This window comes from Psittacula echo (genome assembly GCF_963264785.1).
Source record: "Psittacula echo genome assembly, chromosome: 12".
Taxonomy (NCBI): Eukaryota; Metazoa; Chordata; class Aves; order Psittaciformes; family Psittacidae; genus Psittacula; species Psittacula echo.
Window position 1 is genome coordinate 2,222,376 of NC_137747.1, and position 23,683 is coordinate 2,246,058.

Sequence of the window (23,683 nt, forward strand, 5' to 3'; positions counted from 1 at the left end):
ATGTCACTGTAGTTAGTAAAAGTAGAGAGATGTAGTTCTTTGATTTAGATGAGTATGTGTCAGGGAAAAGAAAATATTTTACCGTATCACAGTCTATGTTATTCCCATGTCTTTAATTGTATTAAAGACTTCAATCAAATTGTGTCAAATTATTGACTGATAAAACTGTGTTTCAGGTGAAAAACCGTACAAATGTGAATTCTGTGAGTATGCAGCAGCACAGAAAACTTCACTGAGGTATCATTTAGAGAGGCATCACAAGGACAAGCAAGCTGATAGTGCAGCAGACGTGAAAAGTGACAGCAAAGTTTCATTGCAGAGTCAGGAGCTCTTGCTTGCTGCTGTTGGTGCTCAAGAAACCAAAAATTCGAAGAAGCTTTTTGATTGTGCCAAAGATGCTGTGTGCTGTCCAGCTACCAAGCAGCAAAAGGAAGTTCTGTCCTTGAACAATGCAATAGGCAGCACAGTCCTTTTAAAAATGAAAAATAATTCTAGGGAGTTGAACAAAGCTTCCGTTTGTAACAATTCAACTAAAATACACGAGAATGTGTCCACTCCTTACCCAGAAAAACTACAGGCTGAGAAGGAAACAAAGGAAGCTCAGCCCTGTATTCCTTATAAAAGAGAGAGAAAGGAGTCTGTGGCATCAGAGGGAGATGATGTCCAGTATGTTTGTGCTGTAAAGGGTGGAAAAATTGTGAATGATGTGCGAGAGTGCACTGGAACCTACAAACACAAACCTGTGGTGGACTCTCAAGAAAAGCCCTTGAACTTATCTATTGGGACTTCACAAGAATGTTCAGTGGTTTCAACTAAAGACCTGCTAGCATCCAGCACCTGTTCGTTTTGTGGTTACAGAACATTTTACCCAGAAGTCCTAATGATGCACCAGAGGCTGATGCACAAATACAATCCTGACACCGTTAACAAAAATGGCTGTAGAAACAAGGCTCTAGCTAAAGCCAGACGCACTGGATGCCCTCCAGCTCTGCTTGGTAAAGATGTGCTTCCTCTGTCTTTTAATACTAATAGAAGTAAGGCTTCCCCACCTACACAGCAAAAACAGTTGCAAACAGGGAAAACTAAACAATGTCACCCTCCGCAGAACAAAGTCCCTCTCTTTTCAGTGACTGACTCAAGCAGCACAGCCCCAAGTAACCTCAAGTTTCATAAACAGCAAAGTAATATTGGAGCTCAGGCAAACAATTACAGACAACCTCAGCAAGAAATGCACTCCAGTTCCAGTATCTCTCCAGTATTGGACAGAGTAAAAAGATCTGAATCTAAATTCAAAGCTCCAAGTGTCCCAGTGTCTCAATCTGGTCTAGTAAGCAGCAGTATGAATGCAGCTCTCGACTCCCACCTAAATGAATCTGCCTGGCCTTGCCATCGAGGAAGAGACTATCTTTGTGGTAAATCTGTGAGCAATGTAAATCTAGACTATGGTGAAACATCTTCTAAACGAATGAAACCTAATCTGTTAGCTGTTGAACATACTGACTCTCCAATGGCTAATTACAGAAGATACGAAATGGGCAGATTTCGTGCTGCAAACAGATATGCAAATCTGCTACCTCAGGAATGTTCTCGCACCAAACCTGCATCCTCTGTTTTGCCAACCAAACAAGGGCTTCTGAATTCAGATGATGTTGATCCTCCTAATGTATTGACTGTTCTCAAACCTTATGAGCCATATAGCTCTGGATCACTTTACAGTTCTTGTGGATCTAGCAATGGCCAAGTAACCAGCTCTGCAGTAGAAGGTACTGTATCTCCTTCCTAGTTAAATCATAGAATTGTAGAATAGTTAGGGTTGGAAAGGACCAGGAAAGATCATCCAGTTCCAAACCCCTGCCATGGGCAGGGGCACCTTCCACTAGACCAGGCTGCTCAAGGCTCTGTCCAACCTGGTCTTGTCTCAAACCATTGCAATGTCTTAAACTATTACAAAGAAAGGCAAATGAAATATAAATAAGTGCATACCCACCTTGAAACTGAGAAAATAAAACTGTACTTAGAATTTTACCAAGTCCAGCAAGTGCTTGGGTTTTAAATTTAACATCCAAGTTCAGCAAACTTCTGGCTTAGAGAATTAGGCATGGTAGGTCTGAATTTTAAAGAGGTATTTAAAGTTCCTCAGGTTCCCTCCTCTTCCCCTGCTATGGGTTTCTGATGGCAAACATGTATTGTCTGCTCATCAGAGCACTCCAGACATACTAGCTTATCCAGGATATGGAATGAGCCTTTCTGTTTAATATACAAGATATCTTGGACTGTCTGGAATACTAATAAAACCTCTTACCAAAAAAAAAGAAAGAGGTTGTCACAGACAGTTGTTCCCTTCAGTTGGAGAAAAGGATGTATTACAAATCATAAAACTGACTTAAATCTTATACCTCTGTTCTTCAATGGGTTTTTATAATGTTTAGGTTTTAGTAGGAACAATACCTTGTTAAGACAATGTATTTCTGCTATTCTAATCATGGTTTCTCATTGCACTAAATTGTAATGCTTTGTGGAAAACTGGGACTAGTGGAGATGAATGTCTTGGGATGTATTTGGAAAACTGATACTTCCGTAAAATACGTGCTTTCTGTGTTCTCAGTCAGCATCTTCAAAACCTAGCAGGAGACCAAGATTCAAAGGTGCTAGGTGATATTTAAACAGTTGTCTGTAGACGACGGTATTTATGACTTTGAGCTGAGGTCAGTACTGACTTGGCTAAATATAGGACTTTCAATTTTGAAATGAAGATCCTGTTATAAAAACGAAGAGTGTTTGTGTCTTAAAGCCTCTGCTAAGTTCTTAAACTCTGAATAATCCCATTCTCTGGAAGCAGATTATTCTTCTGAAGTAGTCTTGGGTTCATAACAAGCAGGGGTATGTTACCTTAGATCAGAGTGAACTGTGAAATACTAAATCTGCATTTAGTTGTGTGGCAAAAAATGTATTCACTAACTTGTTCTGGTTTTTGTTTGCTTGTTTTAAGGTTGTGGGCTTCATAAATATTCAGGCTTGCTAGTGGGTTGTGGAAGGATGAAGGAAAGTGTTACAGTTCTGTTTCTAGTCTGGGTAGAGAGTGGATAAAGAAAAGCCAGCATCACAGTTGACTCACTGAAATGGTTGTGAAATAGAGTTAATTCTTAGTTTCATGAGGAGTGCTGTCTGTGTACCATGAACTGTACCATGAATTGCTATGAGGAATGTAAAATAGGCACTAGGTTATGCATAGAATGCAGAGGGACAGGCAGAAGGATAAATGTTGCTGTCTTTTGATTCCTAGTGATCTGAGAGAATGAAATACAGGCTTTTTTTCTGAGCACAGAAGTTACTCATGCAGCTGTGGAATTTAGAGTGTTTTGCAAGACTCTTTGTTTACTTTTTTAAATTAGTGGTTGATAGCAACTAAGAACTTAATCTGTGATCTCAACATCTGAGGGAGGACATGGCTGTCCTTATAGACTAAACTATGTTAATTTGTTCTGACTGAGGATTTGTGCCTAATGACATTGGTATCTGTTGATTCAGGATTTTGAGGGAATGCTCTTGATGTTACGTCAAACCCTATTAATTTTTACGAAATCAGGAAGGGGGAAGTTAAAAATTATTGCAGCTTCAGCTAGCTAGATGAGTAGTCTGCTCTGAGGACCATATGGTGGGCAGTCTCTTACTCCTTTCCACCATTATTGTACGTTGGAGATAGGGAAGTTCTCTTGTTTTGCCAGTAGTTATAGTGAGGTTAGCCTGCTGATGTACCAGTTGATGCAGTATTATTTTTAAACAATGACTTCACTGGAATCCACCTTGTCCTTCTCTTGCAAGATCCACCTGTCTGCCAGAAAAATCTCTGTGGTAGGCTTTTCTTCCTCTTCTTTGACTCAAGCTTGGAGACACTAACTTGTAGTCAAGAACTTTCTACTGTTTCTTGTTACTTAAGAGTTCTATGGCTGCAACTAATTTGACAGTATTGTTGTCATGGAAATAAAGATTTCATTGTTACATGGTGCTGTCTCAGGGCAAGAAAAGCAACTTTTTATGGCTGTTACCTACAGTGGAAAGAGTTGTGAAACAAGACCTCCTCTATGGGGTTTTCTTAATAACCTCAATAAGAGGTGCAATAAAATGTAGGGGGTTAAGGCTAATTTCCTAGTTTTCCAACCAGTCTGCCTAGAAGTACCCAACCCAAGCCTTTGATAGTTGAGAGGGTGTATATATAGTAGCAGATAGGCAAACTTCTCAGTATGGGAGCTTTAAGGTGGGTGGAGATTGTGAAGATGAAAGCTTCTGCAGATTCTTCCTTTGTTAAAAAGTACAACTGTATGTAAGAGTTGCAAGTCCTCAAAGATGTATTTTGTAAGATACCATATGCAAAGTACTGCAGGTGTAGACCTGAAGCTTTCTGTAGTCTTTTTATTGAACTCTGGTGATATTATAAAACATGATGACAAACCTTTTTAAGGGCCTGTGTGCCTTGTGGCAACATTATTTAGGTCCTATGAACATGTTGAGTTGCATGTTAAATGCTGGATCAAGTTGTCATGAGAATATGTTCCACTTGGCAAACTTGATTAAAGCATGATGCCATCCGTTACTGCTTGTAAGCTCTGCCATTCTGTGTTGCCCTGAAGAGACAGAAACATTCTGAAACCACTCAGTTTGTGTTATTTTCAAATTAGTTGCCTTTGCAATGGCAACGTGCTATCAAGGATAACCTGTTGGCTGATTGATCTGGCAGAGGCTGCAAATTAAAGACAATTGCTCGTGACACACTCCAGTGGCTTTGTAGATTCTGTTGAAATATTAATTTAGCTTTGCCATTTTAATTTAATTAAAGCTTGCTAGGTTTTTTCAATGCTGCATTTAAAGCTTTCATGGAATATGGATGGCAGTTCGGCTTTTTGTGTCCTGTGGGAGTAATGATTCCTGACTTTTTTTCCCTTAATTTTATGAAGTGTTTTTGACTGCTTGCTTAAATTAATAAGACTTCATATGGAACAGGCATTGATTTCACATCTATAACTCTGAATTAATGGTCTCAGATAAACATGAAATTACCTGTATACTAGACTGAAAATTGCTTAACAAAGGCCTTCAAGTAAATGTATATTAACACTCTTTAAAGTGTCACAGTTGCCATATAATCTATGATGGCAATAATGTAGTATACCTGTTTTTCCTCTCAAAATTCAATTTCCAAACAAATACAGAAGCTATAGATATGTTGGTGTCATGCTATGTATGAGTGTACTACAGCACTTAAACCTTCTGCAGTGAAGCCTGCTGTATGATGAGTTAAGCAAAGAAATTTCTTCCAAATGAGCAAAATCTGGAGAGATGGACATCATGTGTCCAGCTTAGAACAAATCTGATGATGAATACTTGTCATTCTCCCTGTATTTGTGCTGGATACTAAATTCAATCTAATCTTCAATGTGACTAGGAATATCTGTTGTTTTGGGCCCTGCTGATGAAACTATTTGTGTTAGTATCTGTGGTATGGTGGGATTCTGGATGCTGACGTAGCCTTGCTCACAACTGAATGTCTGACCGATTCAATTAGTAGGAAATAACTCTAACTTCTCTACATTACTTTTTGTCAGGAAAGAGATCAGTGTCATACCAACACTTACCTAGCAGTGTGCTACAGAAGCGAAGTTACGAAAGCTTCATTGGTAACGCACACTTTCGACCAAGTGACAAGAGGACTTGATCATTTACTTCAAGAAACGGTAAATAAACCTTTTGATCTAATTGTTACTGTAATGTTGTGTCATGCACTTGCAGCATCAAAGGTTGCTGCATAGTGTGATAAGAGGTCATGAAAGTCTGAACCAGAACAGCTGAAAAACAAACTCCCCCTCTTCCATGAAGTGAATCAAATACTAGTGCAGCAGTATTGGTTACTTTGAATAGTGGTAATGGCTTGCATAAGAAAAACGTAGATGCTTTTCTAAAAGAAATGGGAGGTCTAAGAGTAGATAAATATACTAATGAGTTACAATACCAGTGGGAAGTGTTCAATGAGGTGCTTTCCCCTTAAGTTGGTACTTGAGGCTTGAAGAGCATTGTGTGGAGGAGGAGAGAGGAAGTGCTGTTATCACAATTCATGAATCCTATGAGCGGTTATGCTGGTTAGTCCTTCTTGAAAATATAGATGTTACTCATTTTACAGCTTCTGAAGATTGTGACGATTGCCTCAAACAACAACTCTTTTTTTTTTTTTTTTTTATGGATTATTTCATAGAGAAGTAGCTGATAGCTACTGGACAGTTTATCTTTGTGTACTGGAGAAGTTACTCCAAGTAGTTTTTCCTTTGTTTGACTGAGGAGTGGGTGTACCTTCTTAGAGAAACCAGTCAAGTGAAAAGAATTAGCCTGGTATGCTGGATTCCTGTGTTTCATCTCTTGAGTTCTGTAGCTGTATCTCAGACCTTAACCATCCCATTGTGTTTGCAACATTCTTAAGCTGCTAAAGAGATAGGTACTCTAAGACTATAAATAAATATATCTCTGCTTTTTCCAATCCCAGAGCTACAGATAATTTCATTCAAATTTAAGGAGATATGTCTTGAATGCTATAGTATGTGGACCAGCACATGCTATTTTATGGAAAGATTTGGTATATCTAGGGAGCAGAGCTATTTGACATCTAGTTGACAGCTTTTAAAATAAATTGGTTTATTTCCCAATATTCTTTTAATCTTCCTTCTTTTATTATCCCCCTAGTAAGCGTCTTCTCACCTAGTTCTGCTTGTTTAAACTCAACTTCCTGCCTGTATTTCTATGCGGGACATAAATATCTTCAAAAGTAGTCTTGATTGCCAGCTTTTGTTTGGCAAATGAAAGACACAGACCTTATGTGGCAATACCAATTTCTAAATACATGTATGGAAGGATGCGGAAAAAATTTCCTTTATGTTTTAAAGATAAAAAAAATGTGTTGTACTACTTTATATTTGTACAACACAAAACTGTCTTTTTTCTCATTTTATTATTTCTTTTTTTTTTTTCTTTTTTTTTTTTTTTTTTTTTTCTCCTAGGTCTAAGGATACAAGTGCGTGTTCTATGGAGTTATACCTGCAGTTCATCTCTTGAGGAAAAACGAATGGTGAAAGCTACTGAACTAAGCTGTGATTGTACTATATATAGAAACACTACAGTTTTATAATACTGGTTCTGTTAACATTTTGTACCAAATAGCCATAAAAAGTAGTCTAAACAATTGGGTTATGAAGGTGTGTGGAGAATGTTTATCTTGACATTGACTTTTAAGTATTTTTCATTAGAATTAATTGACCAAATATTAGGTAGGAATTATATTTTTACATACTTGAGTGCTGCTGAAGAGTTTCTCTTTGAAAGAATATATAATCCTTGCACCTCAGGTAACTGTAAATACTGAAGTTGAAATCCTGTTGGCTTAATGCTTCTTTTTCATAAGGTTGAAAGTTTCTCATCTTTTTTTCTGTTGAACTATGTTAGTTTTTTAAAACAATTTCCAAATAAACTGTCTGAAACTGTCCAGTTAATAAATGTTGTGAACATCAAAGCAACGGTGCTGCCATTTTGCTTGTATATGTTGTATATGCTGCCTTGTATATGTTTGGACCATAATGTGCTGGGGAGGGATCTGTTTCCCTGGGGTTGTTTCCAGCATATTTTTAAATGCAAGGATGAGGCAATACTTGACATTTGGATCTCAGTGTGGTGTTCCTGAAATGTGGTTGGATCCTTCTCTTGGCATTGCTTGCTGTTCTTCAGTGAAGCCTTTTAAACATCTCCACCAACATACAAACGTTTACAGCAGCAAATACCTAGGACTTGCATGAGAAACAATATTAATCTAAATGTTTCAAATGTTTAGTTTTGTACTAAACTCAGTACAGTTACATTTAGAGGAGAAAACTACTTTGCACCTTTGTCCAAAATGTAAAGTCACAAACAGACTTGCAATATGAATATGGGATCTACAGACTTCAAAAAGGGATGTGGCTATGGTATAGCCTGCTTGACTGTGCTTGGAAGCTTCTTGATGTTGAGTTTTAGCATCTAATGGGTGTTTAAAATAAGTGAGAAATAACCTGTAAATGGGAGAATGTCTCCTTTTATTTTTGTGTGAAGACAACGAGAGTTTTTTCTAATGCACATGCAGTTTAATTTTTGTAAAGGGAAGATGGCCAGTTACCAGCCAGTAAAGCAGAGTTGTTGCATATTTTGACTTGCATTCCCTAGTTGCTTCTCACAAAGCCTGTAGTTTAAAGACTTCATTTCTTCTGTACCTGACTTTGACTTCCATATATTTTAGTAAAACAACAAAAATGAAAAATTTTGCACTGTTCATTTTGCTCTCTTCCCTCACACAGCAAATGTAAGATAGCAAAACCTAGAAACTCTTGTTTTTTCATTATGCAACTTGAGATGTTCCAGTTGTATGTCTTAGTTCCTGTATATGGGACCTATTTTTAATGTCTCTGTAAACTGGCAATGTAATGAAGTGCTGTGTATCAGGAAATTGTACACTATTTACCTTTTTTCCTGTTCATAAGCTGAGCCATATGTACATAATCTAGACTTTTGGTTTCCTAGTTTTGCACTTTTATAGCCTATTTTTTGAAGATGAATTCACTTGGAAAATGGTTAATCTATTTTTTTGCGTGATCTTTCAATGAGTCTTATAGAATGCATGCTGTAATGATCATGTGTACCTTACGGGGTTCTGTGATTTAAAAGTACGGGGCTGGGTTTTAAAATGTTTCAGCAAACACACCTAAGACTTGTTTGTTTTTAATCTCCCTTCATGCTGGTACAGTTTCTCTCAAGGCTTTTTTTGGGTAGGTATCTTGGGGTTGGAATGAAAAATGGACATGAAAAGACTTATTTTCATGGCAGCTCAGCCCTGTACTTCAGAATACACTTTGCCCATCAGTATTAACTATTGGGATACTACTGGTTTTGTATGTTTCTTTGGAAATAACAGTGCATCTATAGAGGTACAAATTGTTGATTTTTTTTTCCTTTTCTTTATGTATTTATTTCATTCCATTTTGTTTTATTTTAATTGTTGAAACCAGAAGTCATCAAGCAGTAGGCACACATTACTCATTTAATTTATGATGTATTTCACTTTAGTTGAGTATATTATTACATGTGGATGTAAATATAGACTTGGTGTTTTGCAAAACTGGTTTATGTGTCTTGCTTTTAAAGCTTGAAGTGAGTTGCCTGGAATTTCATATTCACTTGACCTTTTTGTCATACTTGCACTGCTGGGGAGGGGGGAGAAGGAGAACCTGCCAATAACCAAAACCAAATTCCTGCCTTGTTCAGTTGCTTATATGAAAATACTGAGTCACTTCCCAGAAAATCTGTGAGGCTGAAGAGGAAAATTCTGTAACATAATGAAAAAAAACTTGTTTCTTTCAGTTGTTTTCCTTCAGGAAAGGAAATTAAGTTTTTGTATACAATTTTTGTGGTCATAAAATACAGGGGAGCAAGGATTTGTTTCATTGGTGAGGCTTCAGAATTTGTATGGGCTTAAACTGTCTCTGAAACCAAATGAGTTCTGAGAAATTTCTAGGTCTGATGTGTTCTTGGAACTCAGCTGAGGTGTTAGACCTCACCAACAGATCTGACCATATCTCAAATCTAGATTGTGAGTTTGGAAGACAGCTAGAAAAGACTTATCAAAGGCAATTAATTCTCAAGAGAAAGGGGGCTCATCAGATGAAAGTCCCAGTATACAGCAACTGTATTCAGGGTCACTTGTGTGAGTGATCACAGCCTTGTTGACATCACAGGTTCAGCTTTTGATTCCTGTGCTTGCCTGGTGCTTGTTGCCATGATAGGGTTGGTAGAAGCAGGTTAGACTAGTTTCTTCAATAAAAGCAGTGCTGTTTGGGGAGGATAAAAGTGTGGGAGCTTAATAAAATCATGTGGTGTGTGGATCTGTCACTTGCTTTGGAAATGGCTTTGTAAGTCCTCTTTATGGTCAACCACAGCTTTCCATCGGTGCCTCATAGGAGTGCCAAGAGTTCTTCTTTATTATGCTTTTAGTAGTTTCAGATCAGCTAGGCTGCCTTGAAAGTAATAAATATGTATTGCAGTGACTCTGGGTATTGGATGCCTGCATTGCCATACCAATTTATGAGTTGTGCAAGCTGTTGAATTGAAAGTCATATTAAAGAGAAGATCTCGCTAACCGATTGAGAGGGAGGTGTTAGATACAGAACCAGTGCAAGGATATTCAACTGAAGGTTGAAGAGTCTTTTTGGCTTCAAATGCTTTGCATCTTTGAACAGTGTGGGATTTTTGGAGGTGCTACCGTGTCTATTTTGTCATGTAATTAGTTCCTCATTTGTGAGCCATGTTAATACTGCTAAAATACTTTTTTCTGCTATTCCTTTGAGATAAAGATTATTGCCACCCAAAGATCGGTTAACGGAAAGGCCAAGATTGGGGAAAGGCCAAAACCAAAGAGATGGAGGCAGTCGGTAAAGCCAGGGTCTTTTTTCACTGTTGGGGTTGGTAAAGCTGCTGGAGCCGAGGTGTTGGTAAGTCACGCTCTCAACCCCTTGAGCTGCTCTAGTTTCCACCATGATCATGACAGTGAAGCCCTGCTTTTGCATGGTTACAAAGTGCCAGGTTCTGTTTGTTACCCTGCTTGGAGGTATCAGAGGACTTAGAGTTCTGTCTGAAATGTTGGAAGGCACAAGTAAAATAACAATTATAGACACTGTAAGACCAGCATCAAAAGCACTTGTTTGAGGGATCTTCCTAGGCTTTTAACGTTACCAGTGAAGATATATAGACTACTGTATGTCATGAAAATATGAAGAAGCAACACTCATTTTCTCTTATGAGGAAGAATATTAAATCACAAAACAATTTCTTCTTTCCCTTTGTGAAATCAGAAAATGTAAGATTGTGTTACTGCGTAGATTTCTCTGTTCATTTGCTCACATTTGAGAAAAGTTCATTTAATTAGGATTAGCAAGTCTCCAAATTGCAGATGGTTCTCAGGGGAAAAAATACTGCATTCATGGCATTAAAATCAGTACATTTAATTCAATTTCATCTTAATATTAATTCATAACATCTAAAGTAGTAGTTCCTGCAGAATATATTCACATGACTTAGGGATTACTGGTGAAAATGAGATCCAGCATTTCCAAACATGCTGCAGCATGATTACCATGTGTAATTATGCAGATTGAGTAGCTACAATCTAATTACAAGCATGCCCATTTTGACATGTATTGTGGTCTGTAACAGGGGTCAAGTTATATGATATAGAGTTTTGAATTCATTATTGGTAGATACAGAGTCCAGTATTGGGTCACATGGAAATACTGGGAAGACCAGTAGCTACGGGAGCATTGTTCCAGAGGGAGGGCTGCTAGGTTGAGCGTAATGAAGCTCAGAACTAGGGAAACCTGGATTTTGGCAATACCGCTCCCTCTTTGGGAGTTTTCTCCCTTTTATTCTCCCTACGCACAAAATACCGTTGCTGTGGGCTGAGCTGAGGAGGTCACTTCTGCCGTTGTGTGACACTTCACAAACGCGTCTCTCCTTCTGTAAGGTGGGAAAAGGCTGTTACCAACAGCCTGTGTGGGGAGCACCCCTAAGAGGCAGCATCACCCCACTTACCTGCTCTTACAGTGGTGGATGAAAGGGCAGGACTGTGATGAGGAGATGTGGAAAAAGCAATCGCGGCATCGGGGTTCCTCCCGCTCATGGGAGCGCAGAGCGTGTTTGGGCGCTAGATGGCGGTGTTGGCACGAGAGAGCCACCCGCACCGAGCCAGGGCATTGATGAGCTCTGAGCAGCCGGACCGGCTGCCTGTCCTAAGGCCGAGGTTACTTTAGATTCTTAAATGAATTAGCAGCTGTATAAAAGCAGATACAAATGACACTGCCCCGGAACAGACCATACACACAGAAAGGTGTTGACCGAGTTGAATAATCTGCAGCAGAAATCACAGCGTAACCAAAAAACTTCACTGACAAGTGAGATGAACTGAAGGGAATCTGTGGATACAGAAACGTTATCTCTGATTTTCTCTTCTCACCCTATCAATATTTACTGAAACGTGTTGCTACAGAGCAGATTTAGTGTGCAGTTTAGCTGCTGGCTACCATTATTTTTGACTGCTCGAGATTTTACAATTAATTAAATGATGCATTTAATAACGCGGTGCACATCACTGTGAGACACATTTCTCTGTGTGATTCTTAGGTACAAAACTATTTGCAAATCTGGTCTGATAAATAATTACTGAGCGCTTTGGCATTTAAACTCATTTTACACGTCTAAAATATTTTCATTAATCCTCTCTGAAAGTCATGACCTAATTAATGATTTCTTTGTCTTGGTGAATAATCACTTGCAAAGAATCTTTCTGGGATTTCATTCCTCCATCTTCAGTGCGGTTATTGGAACAAGTGGTAAATAGTGAGCCAGAGCCTGCGCTACCCATCTGAGCTGAGGAAACAGCGGGCTGCTTGGGTTTCTGATAATTCTGGAAAACCAGGGAACAGTTTTCACTTAAAAAATGCCCCCTCTTATCAAATTAAAAAAAAAAATCCCATTTTGTCATGAAATATGTTATTTCAGTTTAGGGCACTTCTGAATTTTTAATATATATATGTATGCGCCCAAAAATCTAATTAAACTTTGCTAAATAAAGTAATTCTGAGCAAAGCAAGTGAAATTTTAATGTCAAAGTTGAGCATAAATAGTTCAGAGGAAAGAGAAGATCCGAACAACTGAGTGAAATTAGAATTAATTTAATTAATGCCAAAGCAGATTTTCACCAAACTTGCACTTCTTAACTCCTGTGTTCTTCCAGCTCTCTCCCACCACAGCCTCCCAGCAGTCTGCAGCTTGTCAGCCAGCAGGCCAACACATCTGCTGGTTTCCATCCTTGACCTTATCTTTATTGTCCAGATATCACCTTTTCCAGGCTCAACTTATTGGTAAACTTCAGTGCAAATAATACCTTGGCTGAAGGCTCTTCCCAGCGGTAGCATCGGCCACCCGCTCTGTGCATCCACAAAGTCGGATGAAGGTGAGATTTGGCACTTGGTAATTCCTGTTTCTGTTGGATTTACCCTCAGCATTGCGTTCGGGTTTGTATTTCTTGTCTCCCATCCTCTGCAACTGCTCTGTGAGGTTAAAGGATAACTGGGCTCAACGTTTCTGTTCAAATTGGGTCTTGTAAAAGTCTGGTTTTAGCAGAACCTGAACCTGGGCCTTGAACATTTTGACAGAATCTGTTTTCAGGTTGAAAAATTTCTTTCCCAATAAGAATTTGAGTTGTTTTCCTGTTCGACTCCACAAGCCCGAGCTGATCATCTTTAAAGCGTTAGCACAATTGCTTACAGATGGACTTTCTATATAGAAAATGTGATTTCCCTCTTCTCTAACCTAGCGTTATTGCTGTTTTCCTAAGCTCAGGGGCCTCTCATTTTGTTAATTTAACTGAGTGTATTCTGGGATGAGTTTATCCAGAGCTATTGATATTTCATTAGTTAGTTTGGGAAAACAAGCAAACAAAATTCCTAAACGCTTTTGATGCTGCTCAGTCCTTGTCAAGTACATGGGAACACTTGAATGTCCCAGTGTTTCAAACGGTTTAGGTTCAGTTTTGGTTCTGGCTTTCTGGTTCTTTTACTTGTCAGTGATTTCTGACACTGGAATTACAAAGCCCAGTTTTGGAACACCTGAATCGCATCGTGCCACTGACCTGCACGCTCAAAAAGCCAGATTCAGTGAATTGGGTTGTGAATGCTTTAAAAATGAGGATCAGTGATAGTCTACCAGGAAAAAGGGCTTCTTGGTGGAGAGCCAGCTCTGTCTGGTAACTGAGGAACCATAGCTGTATCTGCATCATTCTAAATTAAAGTTGAGTATTAACATAAAGCTGGCATCCATTTCTAAACATGAAACTTCATATGTAAGGTGTATTTCTCTGGGCAATATGTATTTTATGTTATTTAATGTTGCCTTTGCCATAGCACCTGAAATGGCCAAGTTCAGCATCGCAGCCCTGTTCTGTCTGGTCCCTGTAAGAACAACCCCAGCCCAGAGTCTCTCCAATGTTACAAAGGTGGTGCTCATCATCACAGCCAGATGAAGTCCCTAAATGCATCAAAGCCATTAAAGCACCATTTCACCAGCACAAGTGTGTCTTTTCTCTATTAAAAATGTTGTAAATACCTTTCTAGTGACAGTACCATTGCAATAAATACTTTCAGCGTGTGGGCAGGCTTGTTTCCCAAATGCTCTGTTAGTGTTCAGGTTTATCTGATTGTCTCTGCAAAAAGCCTCCTCTCTCACTAAGGCCCTCCAGATACGTGATGCACCTACTTACTTACTTAATATTTCAGGGCCTCGGGTGTATTTTGCAGGACAACCAGGGGCAGCATCCAAGGTCTTAGCCCAGGTTACTGCTTGGCCTGCAGAAAACCTTGCCCAAGTGCTAAATTTTACACAGCAGAATGGTCTGGATGTTGCTCCACAAGACTGCAGAGGACTGATGTGCTGAGAAAAACAAAGGCAGCATCTGAACTGTGTTTCCCTAAAGCACAGCTTGGTTAAGAACTCCTTTAAGGCACACTGTTGGTTTAATGTGCTGCAAAGCCCTGGGGTAGGGGGGAGCTGGATGCCTACTGTTTTGTGCTTTCTTTACCCTACCACTGTATCCTCTTACTAAACCCCAGATGAGCACATCCCTTTTCCTGCTTGCTCATTTGCGGTCCCAGTTGTGCTGCTGATCACCAAAAGCAGGGCATGGGAGCAGACATAGTTTGAGGAAGGGCCTCTTCAGCCCCTGTGTACACGTAGCCTAAACCTTGCTGTGCCTTTGGTGCTGCTGGTAAGGACCAGCTCGATGCAGCCTGAACTTTTCTACTCCATTTTTGGACTGTTTTTCTTGTGATATTTATTACTTCTCTGTCCATGTGGTCTGGAGCCCAGTTAAAAACGCTGATTGCTCCAGAACTGCCTCTGAGCTGGGGCTGAGGAGCCAGTGCAAGCGGGGACCAGATGCTGCAGGTATGCAGGGCTGCCTTGAGTTCCTCCAAACTTTTGTGTTCCCAACCATAAATCTCGTTAACAAAGCGCCCTGTGTGACAGACTGCCCTCGGGCGCTGTGCCGGGTGTGCTGGGCAGGGCAGCCCTGCCACAGGACAGCTCAGAAACACGGGATGAGCCACGTTCATGCCCAGGTGCTGAGCGATGGCTCCGTGCAGAGGGGTCCCCAGCCCCGGTTCCACTTCATCCATAGGGGGATCAGGGCACTGACCTGGGGTGTGTGTGAAGGTGCCCAGCTCGAGTGGCGCTTCTGTGCTGTTAAACCTCAAAGCAAAGAGTAGGCCCTTCCCGTTGTGTGGTCTCTGGAAGGTCAGATAACCCCACAACCCCAGCCGCTGGCCCAGGCCCTCCTCTCCTGCCTCCCGTAAACTTGTTGATGTCCCACCTGAACTCCTCTGTACCACGACCCTGGTGCCCTTCCAGGGCTAATCGATGTCTCCTTAGCACCCGGACCTCACTGTCAGACCAGCCATTTAAATTGTAAAACACTCAGCAAAGGTAGGCAGAATTAGATTTATTCCTGAATTGTTGAATAATGCAATATCTTTGTTGTACATAAAGAATCACAAATCGCCCAGCCTGGTTTTCCTATGAAAACATTGAACTTTTATCAAATCAAGACAGTTTTAAGGAGCAGCAGAAAAAAAAGCAAGCAAAACCAAGTGAACCAGCTTTCAAAGCTGCCCTGTAGCCAAAACATCCATCCGAGAAGCTGAGGGGTTGGTTTTGTTTGTTTGTTTGCTCTCCTGTTGGAGCGTATCACCAATAATTAAGAAAACACAGACAGCAGATATGAGTTCAAACCCTTGGAATAAATTAGAGCAGTCTCTTCATCCTGCTGAGAGCTGCCTGCAGTTGGCAGTCTCCATCCACACGGGAACGCTGCAGCACGGGTTGGCTGATCCAGGGCTCCAGGACAGGGTGGGCAGGGCTCCTTGAGGACCACAGTCCTGGCCCCACAGCCTTATGGGGTGGCATGAGCCAGGGGTCATGAGCAAAGGCAGGAGGGGAAAACACGCTCCAGTGGCACGGGTGTTGCTGCTTCGGGGTCAGCACCTTGTGCCTGGCAGGTGAGGCTCCCTTCAGGCCAGGATTTGGCCCTGCACCTATAAAACATGCCTGAACCATTAACTGTTCTTCCAGGGAAAGTGGTAGAGGACCCTGTGCTGGAGTTCAGTCAGAAAGGCTAGACAAAGCCCTGGGGAGCGGTCTGTGGGGAACAAACCTGTATTGGCAGACAGCAAGATAAATTGGATGATCTAATAGTCCTTTTCCATCTCTAAGTTTTATGATTCACTTGTTATTTTAGCCATCTATAGATATTTTTTATTTTACCCTAGAGGGGTTTCTCGAAATGTGTGCAATATATTCCTTTAAAAAAGAATCACTTAAAAGAGTCGGTGTTGCAGGATCCAAGGCACTGCCTCCGAAGTGGATTCGATAACGAACCAGCCGGTGTGTAGAGGTTGAATGGGGGCTCCCATAGGTCAGCCATGGGGGGCTGGTGTGGGATGGTCACACCAAGGAGTGGGTGGTGTTAGAAGGGTGCAGAGCCTTGCAATGGCCATGGGCAGCTGAAGAAGGGGTGAGTGATGCCCTGGTGGCTCCTGTCCTCCAAGCCAGGCTGGAAGGACCCTGAGAGGGACTTGGGAAAGGCAGGAGGAAATCAGAGGAGAAAGTGATGGTGGAGCAAGGGGAACTCACCCAGCACCTTCCTCCCCTCTGCTCTCCCTACCACAGGTGTGGGATACCCATCCTCTCCTCCACATGGACCGGAGACCACGTGGATAGGATGCTTGGCCCCCAGGACTGCAGCCACTCCACCAGCCAGGCTGATGCAAGATGGGCTCTGCTGCTCATCATGGTGAGGAGGAGCAGTGGCAATTGAACACGGCTACAGGTGAGACTGCGCCCGTCCAACCTTACCGAGCACAAGCCTGGAATCTCTGCCATGGAAAGCTGCTTCTCTTTGGCAGTCAATAATCCATCAGGGCCGGGGCGGCAGCAGCGTGCGCCGCCGCACTCGGGTGTGTGACACATCACCCCACTGCCAGGGACGTTACGGGGGACGAGGGAGTGCTTAGGGAAACTAAGTGTTAAACAGAGCCATCCGTCTGAGGTGGAGCACTGGGAGAAGGGTGTTTGGTATCTCAATCATGCCTGGTTTATGGCTAGCGAGCCTTGAATTTGTGTGACAGAAGCCCAATGCCTCGCTGTAGATTACACCATAAATAACCCAGGCATGGAGTGGTCAGAGGAGCCAGATGAGGGAAAGGAAAAAGATCCGTAGAAACAAATGCAGGGTGTGGAGCTGGATTTTCCTTTTTCCTTAGTTTGAGTGATTATTATTTAAGAGAAAGGAGGCTGCTAGGAATCGTTCCTGAGCTTTACTGAAACAGGCACACTCCTGTGGATTTTCTATTCCCACAGCCTCTCCAGGTCAGTCTTTTCCTCCCTGCAGAGAAAGGAATGGGGAAAAAAAAAAAGGAAAAAAAGACAGAAAAGAAAAACCCACACAAAAATCAATCCATCAAATGTCATTACAGATTTATTAAGCCTGATGTAGAAAGACTTTTAACAGTAACATCTTCAGAAAGCATAAAAAGAGCACTTCTGTTCAGTCTTGTGCTTTGAAAATCTAAATATATTTTTATCATATAAATAATTCTTTTCATGTTTTAAGTGCATCTGTTTTTTTTTTTCTTTTTTTTTTCCTTTTCAAATTTCCATTTTACAATTGGCCAAAACTGAAGTCTGCATTGACTGAAATGAAGCCATTTGCAAAGCTAATGATGTTGTGAAGCATGTCTATGGTGAACCATATCAGCTAGATTTCAGAAAGGTAGTTCAATGAGTGCAGCATTAAAATGAGGGACAGCCTCCAGCAAAATCATAATTGAACACACCCAAGTCCTTAATGTCTGCAGTTGGGTTTCCTGATGCAAATTACGATAACATTTCAGATGTGAGCAGTCGCTTTCCAATAGCTGCAGTGGAAAAGAGACATTTTATGCCACAAAGGAAAGAATTACCATGTTTAAAAATGTAAATAATATATGTATAGAAACCTTTTTTATGGAAATGAGGCATTCAGGATTATGTGAACAGTTTGGGCTATTTTTTTTCCTTTTAAACACAACAGATAAGGATGTGTGATTTATTATTCAGGGCTTTAATTACAGTTCTAAAACTGCAGTGATTTTATTGAAAAAAAAAATATCCCTGGGCATAAAAAGTGATGTTTTCTATGGTAAAGTTGAGGGATTTTTTTTTGTTTGTTTGTTTTTACAGTATATTTACCATGGTAAAAATACAGAAATAAAAATCACCATGAATAGAATCATAGATTTCAATGCCGCAAAATCATACACAGAAATACATCTTAAATGCACTGGAATACAGTCATCTTCCTGTATCAGAAAAGGCCTTAGATAAAGAGGTTTGACCTGATTTAAATTTAATGAGATACATAGTCCTGATTGTTAATAATTGGTTTGGGGGAACCCAAAACAATAAAAGCAGTAATCTCTTCTAGTATAAATTATACGAATTTATTTAGCAATCAACCAAAGGGGGAAAAAAAATGCCATTAACATTATCAATTTGTTTAGTTTAAGTTAGTTATAATAAGCAAATAATTTGAAGCAAAATTGCCAGCCTGCCTTTGAGAAAGACAGGGACTATCGGGAAGATGCATCTCTGTGCTGATGCTTCGGGGCCGCTAGGTGGTAGGGTCCTCCCAGCAGAAAGGGTTCTGCCATTGCAGGGACCATTCGTAATCATCTAACCCAAGTGAAACATGGTTTTGATTAAAACAGCCTGTTGGCTCAATAATCTTAGTAATTTTAAAAACATCCTTAATGTGGAAGAAGAACACTGCAATGTCAGAAATGGCCTTGGGGCCCATTATAAACAGCAACAAAATAAATAAGGAGGAGAAATGAGAGGTCATGAAAACAAAATTAAGCTAATGTTTCAAAGTTTGACAATTATGAATTGTTCCTCCAAGAAGATATTAAAAAAATAATAATAATTCAGGCACTATTAGATAAAATACAAAGAGAATAATTGTACATGTATGAGTTTTCCCGTGGGACTAGCATGCTTTAAAAGCAAAACTTGACTTAGATTTCCCCTCTTCCCCCCGCCCCCCTTTATAGCCAGCAATTGGGCAGGTTTCATGCAAACACAGACTTGCATTTCAGAGTTCCTCCAAAAACTCATCTCGAATTCTTTTATGAGCCATTAAAAGATGATGACCAAGAAAACAAACAAACAGAAATTACAAGCATATTTTCTATAAAAAAAAAAAAGAGTATTTCCCGTCATGGACCAATTTTTGTAGGAAACCGAAACAAGCAAATATAACAAAATCTGTGTTCAGAACATGGCAATAGAGTTAATATATACAAATATGTACAGTATAAAAATGCATCAAAGGCGCGACTTTTCATCCAAACAAGCTGCAGTACACAGTGAAAAGCAGCTTGGCCCCCCCTCCACTCTAAGTATACAGGCAATATATTCTATACAGCATGCACTTGTTACAAAATGAGTGCAGAAGCACTGAAACATTCTACAGATAAAGTCACCGTGAGTCCTCTCGGAAAGGAGTCCCATTCGCGTTGTTCATATAAAAAATGTGTTTAATCTTTCCGGGTTGAGATTTCTAGTATATACATTTTGTTTTAAAGAGAAATGAGCTTTTGATTCTTTTTTCTTCTTATTATTATTTTTTAAACAAAATTCTAGACCTAACACCGTGGGTCACAGATGTAACCTGAAGATGCTGCCAATAACAAACTTACTACGTACCACAAGTGCTGGGGCAGAGCAAACCCATCAGATTTACTACTATGGCCACTTATGCATTATTATTGAAAATGGGGGTGGATCTCTCATGACTGCTGCTGACATATTCAGCATAATAAAACCCAAAACAAATGTACAGAAAAAAAACCCCAAACACAAAAGGATTAAGAAGTGGTGCCTGAGCACTAGAGACAAAAGGGCACATTGTACCAGAGACACATGACAGTGAAGTACCCTGAGCCAAATAAGAACTGTTTAGCTTGTCAGCTTTTGCAACCTGTATTGCACATTCCAGCATTTGCTGCATTATAAAGCCAAAATACTGTGTTGTACATCCTGAAGATATCTGCTGCCTCACTTGGTGCCAGCAGTGCCCAGCTGTTACTTCAGCCCCAGCATCACTGGCTGTTCATGAGCAGACATACACCCGCACACTGTGCCTTGTGTGTGCACAAGCATGTGAGTGTGTATAGGGGAAAAGGTCTGTATCTCACTGCAAATCTACCTTGATATATACAGGTATGTATTGTTTTAATGTTACATGAGTAGTTAGTAAGTGCCCATATAAATCTTCCACATTTGAGACAATTGCAAGGATGTTTAAGTACTGTAAACGCATCCATCACCTGGACTGATGCCCACGTGGGGATGTGGCTTTTAAGGGAAAGCATTCCTTGCATTTAGTGTAGCTGCATTTTTGCACGACGTTATTTTTGTTTTCTTTTTAAAATATTGATCTTTTTTTCCTGCTATCTCATCTAATGAAAGAATTTGTCGCCTTTACTTAGATAAAAAATAACGTAAAAAAGAAAAAGTTTGCTCAGCTAGATGGTACGGGCTCAAGTGGAGATGTTCGATCTGCCAGGATTAGTATTTAATCTGTTGTCTCAAACAGGGCTCTTTACAAAGGCCTGGAAGACATTTCATGAGCTGAGAGTGATGATGAACTGGAAGTTTATTACTCTGCAGTTAATTCCAGTGGTACAGCTATTTCACTTTTAAAAATGCTCTCGAAGAAAATATTGGACAGACACTTTTGTGCAAGGATCACCAGTGTCACCTTAAGCTTTATCTACTGAAGGATACTGGGATAAAAGTGCTTGCACTGGTATAAAAGTGATCCAGCAAAGCAAAATAAACTGTACCAGTATAAAGTGCTTTATAGCGATACAACTGTTTTCACATGAGGACTCTCACCAGCATAGTCACATCAATAACAAAGTTTTGCACTCACTTCCCTAACATAACGATAAAACTTCTGAAGTGCAGCCTGTGCCTTAGATTTAATCTGCGCTGAGCAAGAGCCTGTTTGCTGAAGATGTTTTCAAAACCATCTAAACATGGTAGGAATCCAAGGTTAGGAGCATAAGGACGGTGCTTGGAGTCACGTAGGCAGAGGGTAAATATACTGAATTCAAAGGAGTAGCTCTGAATTTACACTGGAATAAATGCATTCAGAATCTGGCTTCTGTGTTTTAGATATTGGTATAAAGCTGAAGACTGAAATGAAGTTGGAGGGAGGTGGCTGCAGGGAGGATTAGGAACATGCTGGCACAACATGGCACAGTGCGTGTGGGATGCGCACCCAGGTTTTATGCTTGGCACATGTTCACTTGCAAAGGTATGTTGGTTTTTTGTTATCACCATAAGCCCATTGTTTTTATTTTGTATTCTTTCACTTCAGCAGACAATTGAGGAATAGAATCCCTAATTTCTGTGTGCTTGTGTGAAGTCAACCACTGCAGGGAATAATTAAGAAGAAAAAAGAAAATCCAGGAAGCATTTCTTTCTGGAATAACTACACAATGGCTCATCAGGGCCATCAACAGAGAGACTTATCTTGACTCCAGGTGCTGACAGATGAGGGCCTCTGCTTGATGAAACGTGAATTGAAATATAGCTTCAGATGCATGTCATTTATTCTACAGGTACAACTTTCAAATGTGCTGTTCACTGTGGTCTAATGTCACATATAAAAAGGCTCAGTTTACACCTCTCAATGTCCAGCTCCAACTCTTCAGCACTTACTGAGAAGTTTTTAGTTTTAGTGAAATTCAGCGACCTGTTATTGATCATTCCCAACTGAGAACAGAGGTTTGGCAAAAAGGAAAATTGCAGCCTGTGGGATCAATCGTGAGGGAGAGCAGGGAAATCAGGCCAGCAAAACCACACTGTCACTGACCCCACTGTGGCTCTGAAACCGAACGAAAAGCTGGTCTGAGGCCTCCTGGATGGCCAATAGCCAGGAATGACAACTCTATGTAGCTCCTAAACACACTTCCTGGGAGCAAAAGTAATATGTTAGGTTGTACTGTGAGGAGATGGGCACATATCAGTAGCGCTTTTCAAAATATATAGAGGTGGTTATATCAGTGCTCTTGCTTGGGGACAGATGGCCTCTAAAGCCTGCTGTAATTGCAACATATTGATCTGGAATCTGTGATCAATACTGTCTTTATAGAGAGAATTTTAAATATAAATTGCATCGTATATCTGTTTGTGAAGGCAAAAGCCCTGTGTGACGAGATCCAACTCCACTTAGCCACGGCGCTTTCTCCAGCCTGGGAGCTATGATGGCAGCAGAGAGGGGACAGTGGCCTCAGCCCAGCCTGGCCTCGGGCACTGAACAGAGTCATTTTTTCCCTGGGAGTAAATCTCTGCCAAAATGAGGTTGCCATCTTCCGTCCCCTTGTGTTTTCTTAACAGGTTTGGTTGCAAGACAATATTCACAGCAAGACCAAAGCAATGGGTTGACCTGAGCAGTTGTGCTTGAACCAGAGTAGCACCTTCATGGCAGGCTTGGGCCATTGGGAATTAGCAGAGGGCAATCCTACAGAAAGGAATTGTCCCCTTGGGTAGCTCTCACACAGAAGCTGCCCTGTACAAAAACTCTGTTCCTTTTGTACTTTCCTACTAACCAAGGGCAGCTCACTTTCCTTGCAAAGCCATGGATGCTCCCCAGTGAGAACATCCTCTTCTCCTTTAGGAACTGAACTGTGGATATTAATTAGGCAATAAATCTGTCTTTTTATCAGAACACAATTAAGGAAAGAAAAAAAGACCAAAAATTGAGGGAAACAATCCTTGCCACCTGAATGTGTTAGGGTTGACTCAATAGCCTGTAAAACTGGCTTGGAAGGCTTCAACCCCTATCGTGTTAATACATAATTATTGATTTTTAAAATGACTCCTTCCATCCTCCATGATCTCTAAAAAAGCTAGGGAGGGCAGTCTTGTAAATACTTTCACAAGTAGGTAATAAAGCCCATGACAAGTTGCATTGACAAGTAATCACTGGGCAGGTTTGTTAGTAGATTCTCAAAGAGTTTTTTTAAACCAACAATTATTATTGTACCAATGACAACCATTTTTAAAGGTAAGTGTCCTTCTCCCGCTCAGCTTAAATAATAAGAGCCTGGAAAAAAGACCTGAGCGTGATTCACTGAAATTCTTATATATTAGGCTCCAAAGAGATGCTAATTACATTTCCCTCTTTTAAAACAGCGCATGTTTGGTAGGGTGATATGGCTTATTTTGACATGGACGGTGGCGGGAAGGGAACTATGGTTTCTGAATAAATCTCTCAGAGCAGTGCATAAGGGTAACACTTCTTACTGCTTTATTGCAGCGCAAGAGCATAAAGAGCTTGGATATGTGGTGTATCAATATGCCATTTGTTAATAAGCAAGGATTTGAATCATAAATATTTGGCTGTTTGATCACCAGGCTTTTAATTAGTGTTTTGATGATCTCCAATAAGAATAAAAGTCACAAAGAT

At 40.4% G+C, this 23,683-nt stretch overlaps 1 protein-coding gene across 2 annotated transcripts in view; it reads left to right on the forward strand.

Moving 5' to 3' along the window:
- Window positions 1-9,475, forward strand: part of ZNF217 (zinc finger protein 217) — a 28,910-nt gene extending 19,435 nt beyond the window's left edge. For both annotated transcript variants that reach the window (XM_080628170.1, XM_080628171.1), the window contains 3 exons: window positions 177-1,763; window positions 5,601-5,729; window positions 7,041-9,475. In XM_080628170.1, the coding sequence (XP_080484296.1) occupies window positions 177-1,763; window positions 5,601-5,710 (1,697 nt within the window). In that variant the 3' untranslated portion in view covers window positions 5,711-5,729; window positions 7,041-9,475. The remainder of the gene's footprint in view (window positions 1-176; window positions 1,764-5,600; window positions 5,730-7,040) is intronic.
- Window positions 9,476-23,683: the final 14,208 nt, after the last annotated feature.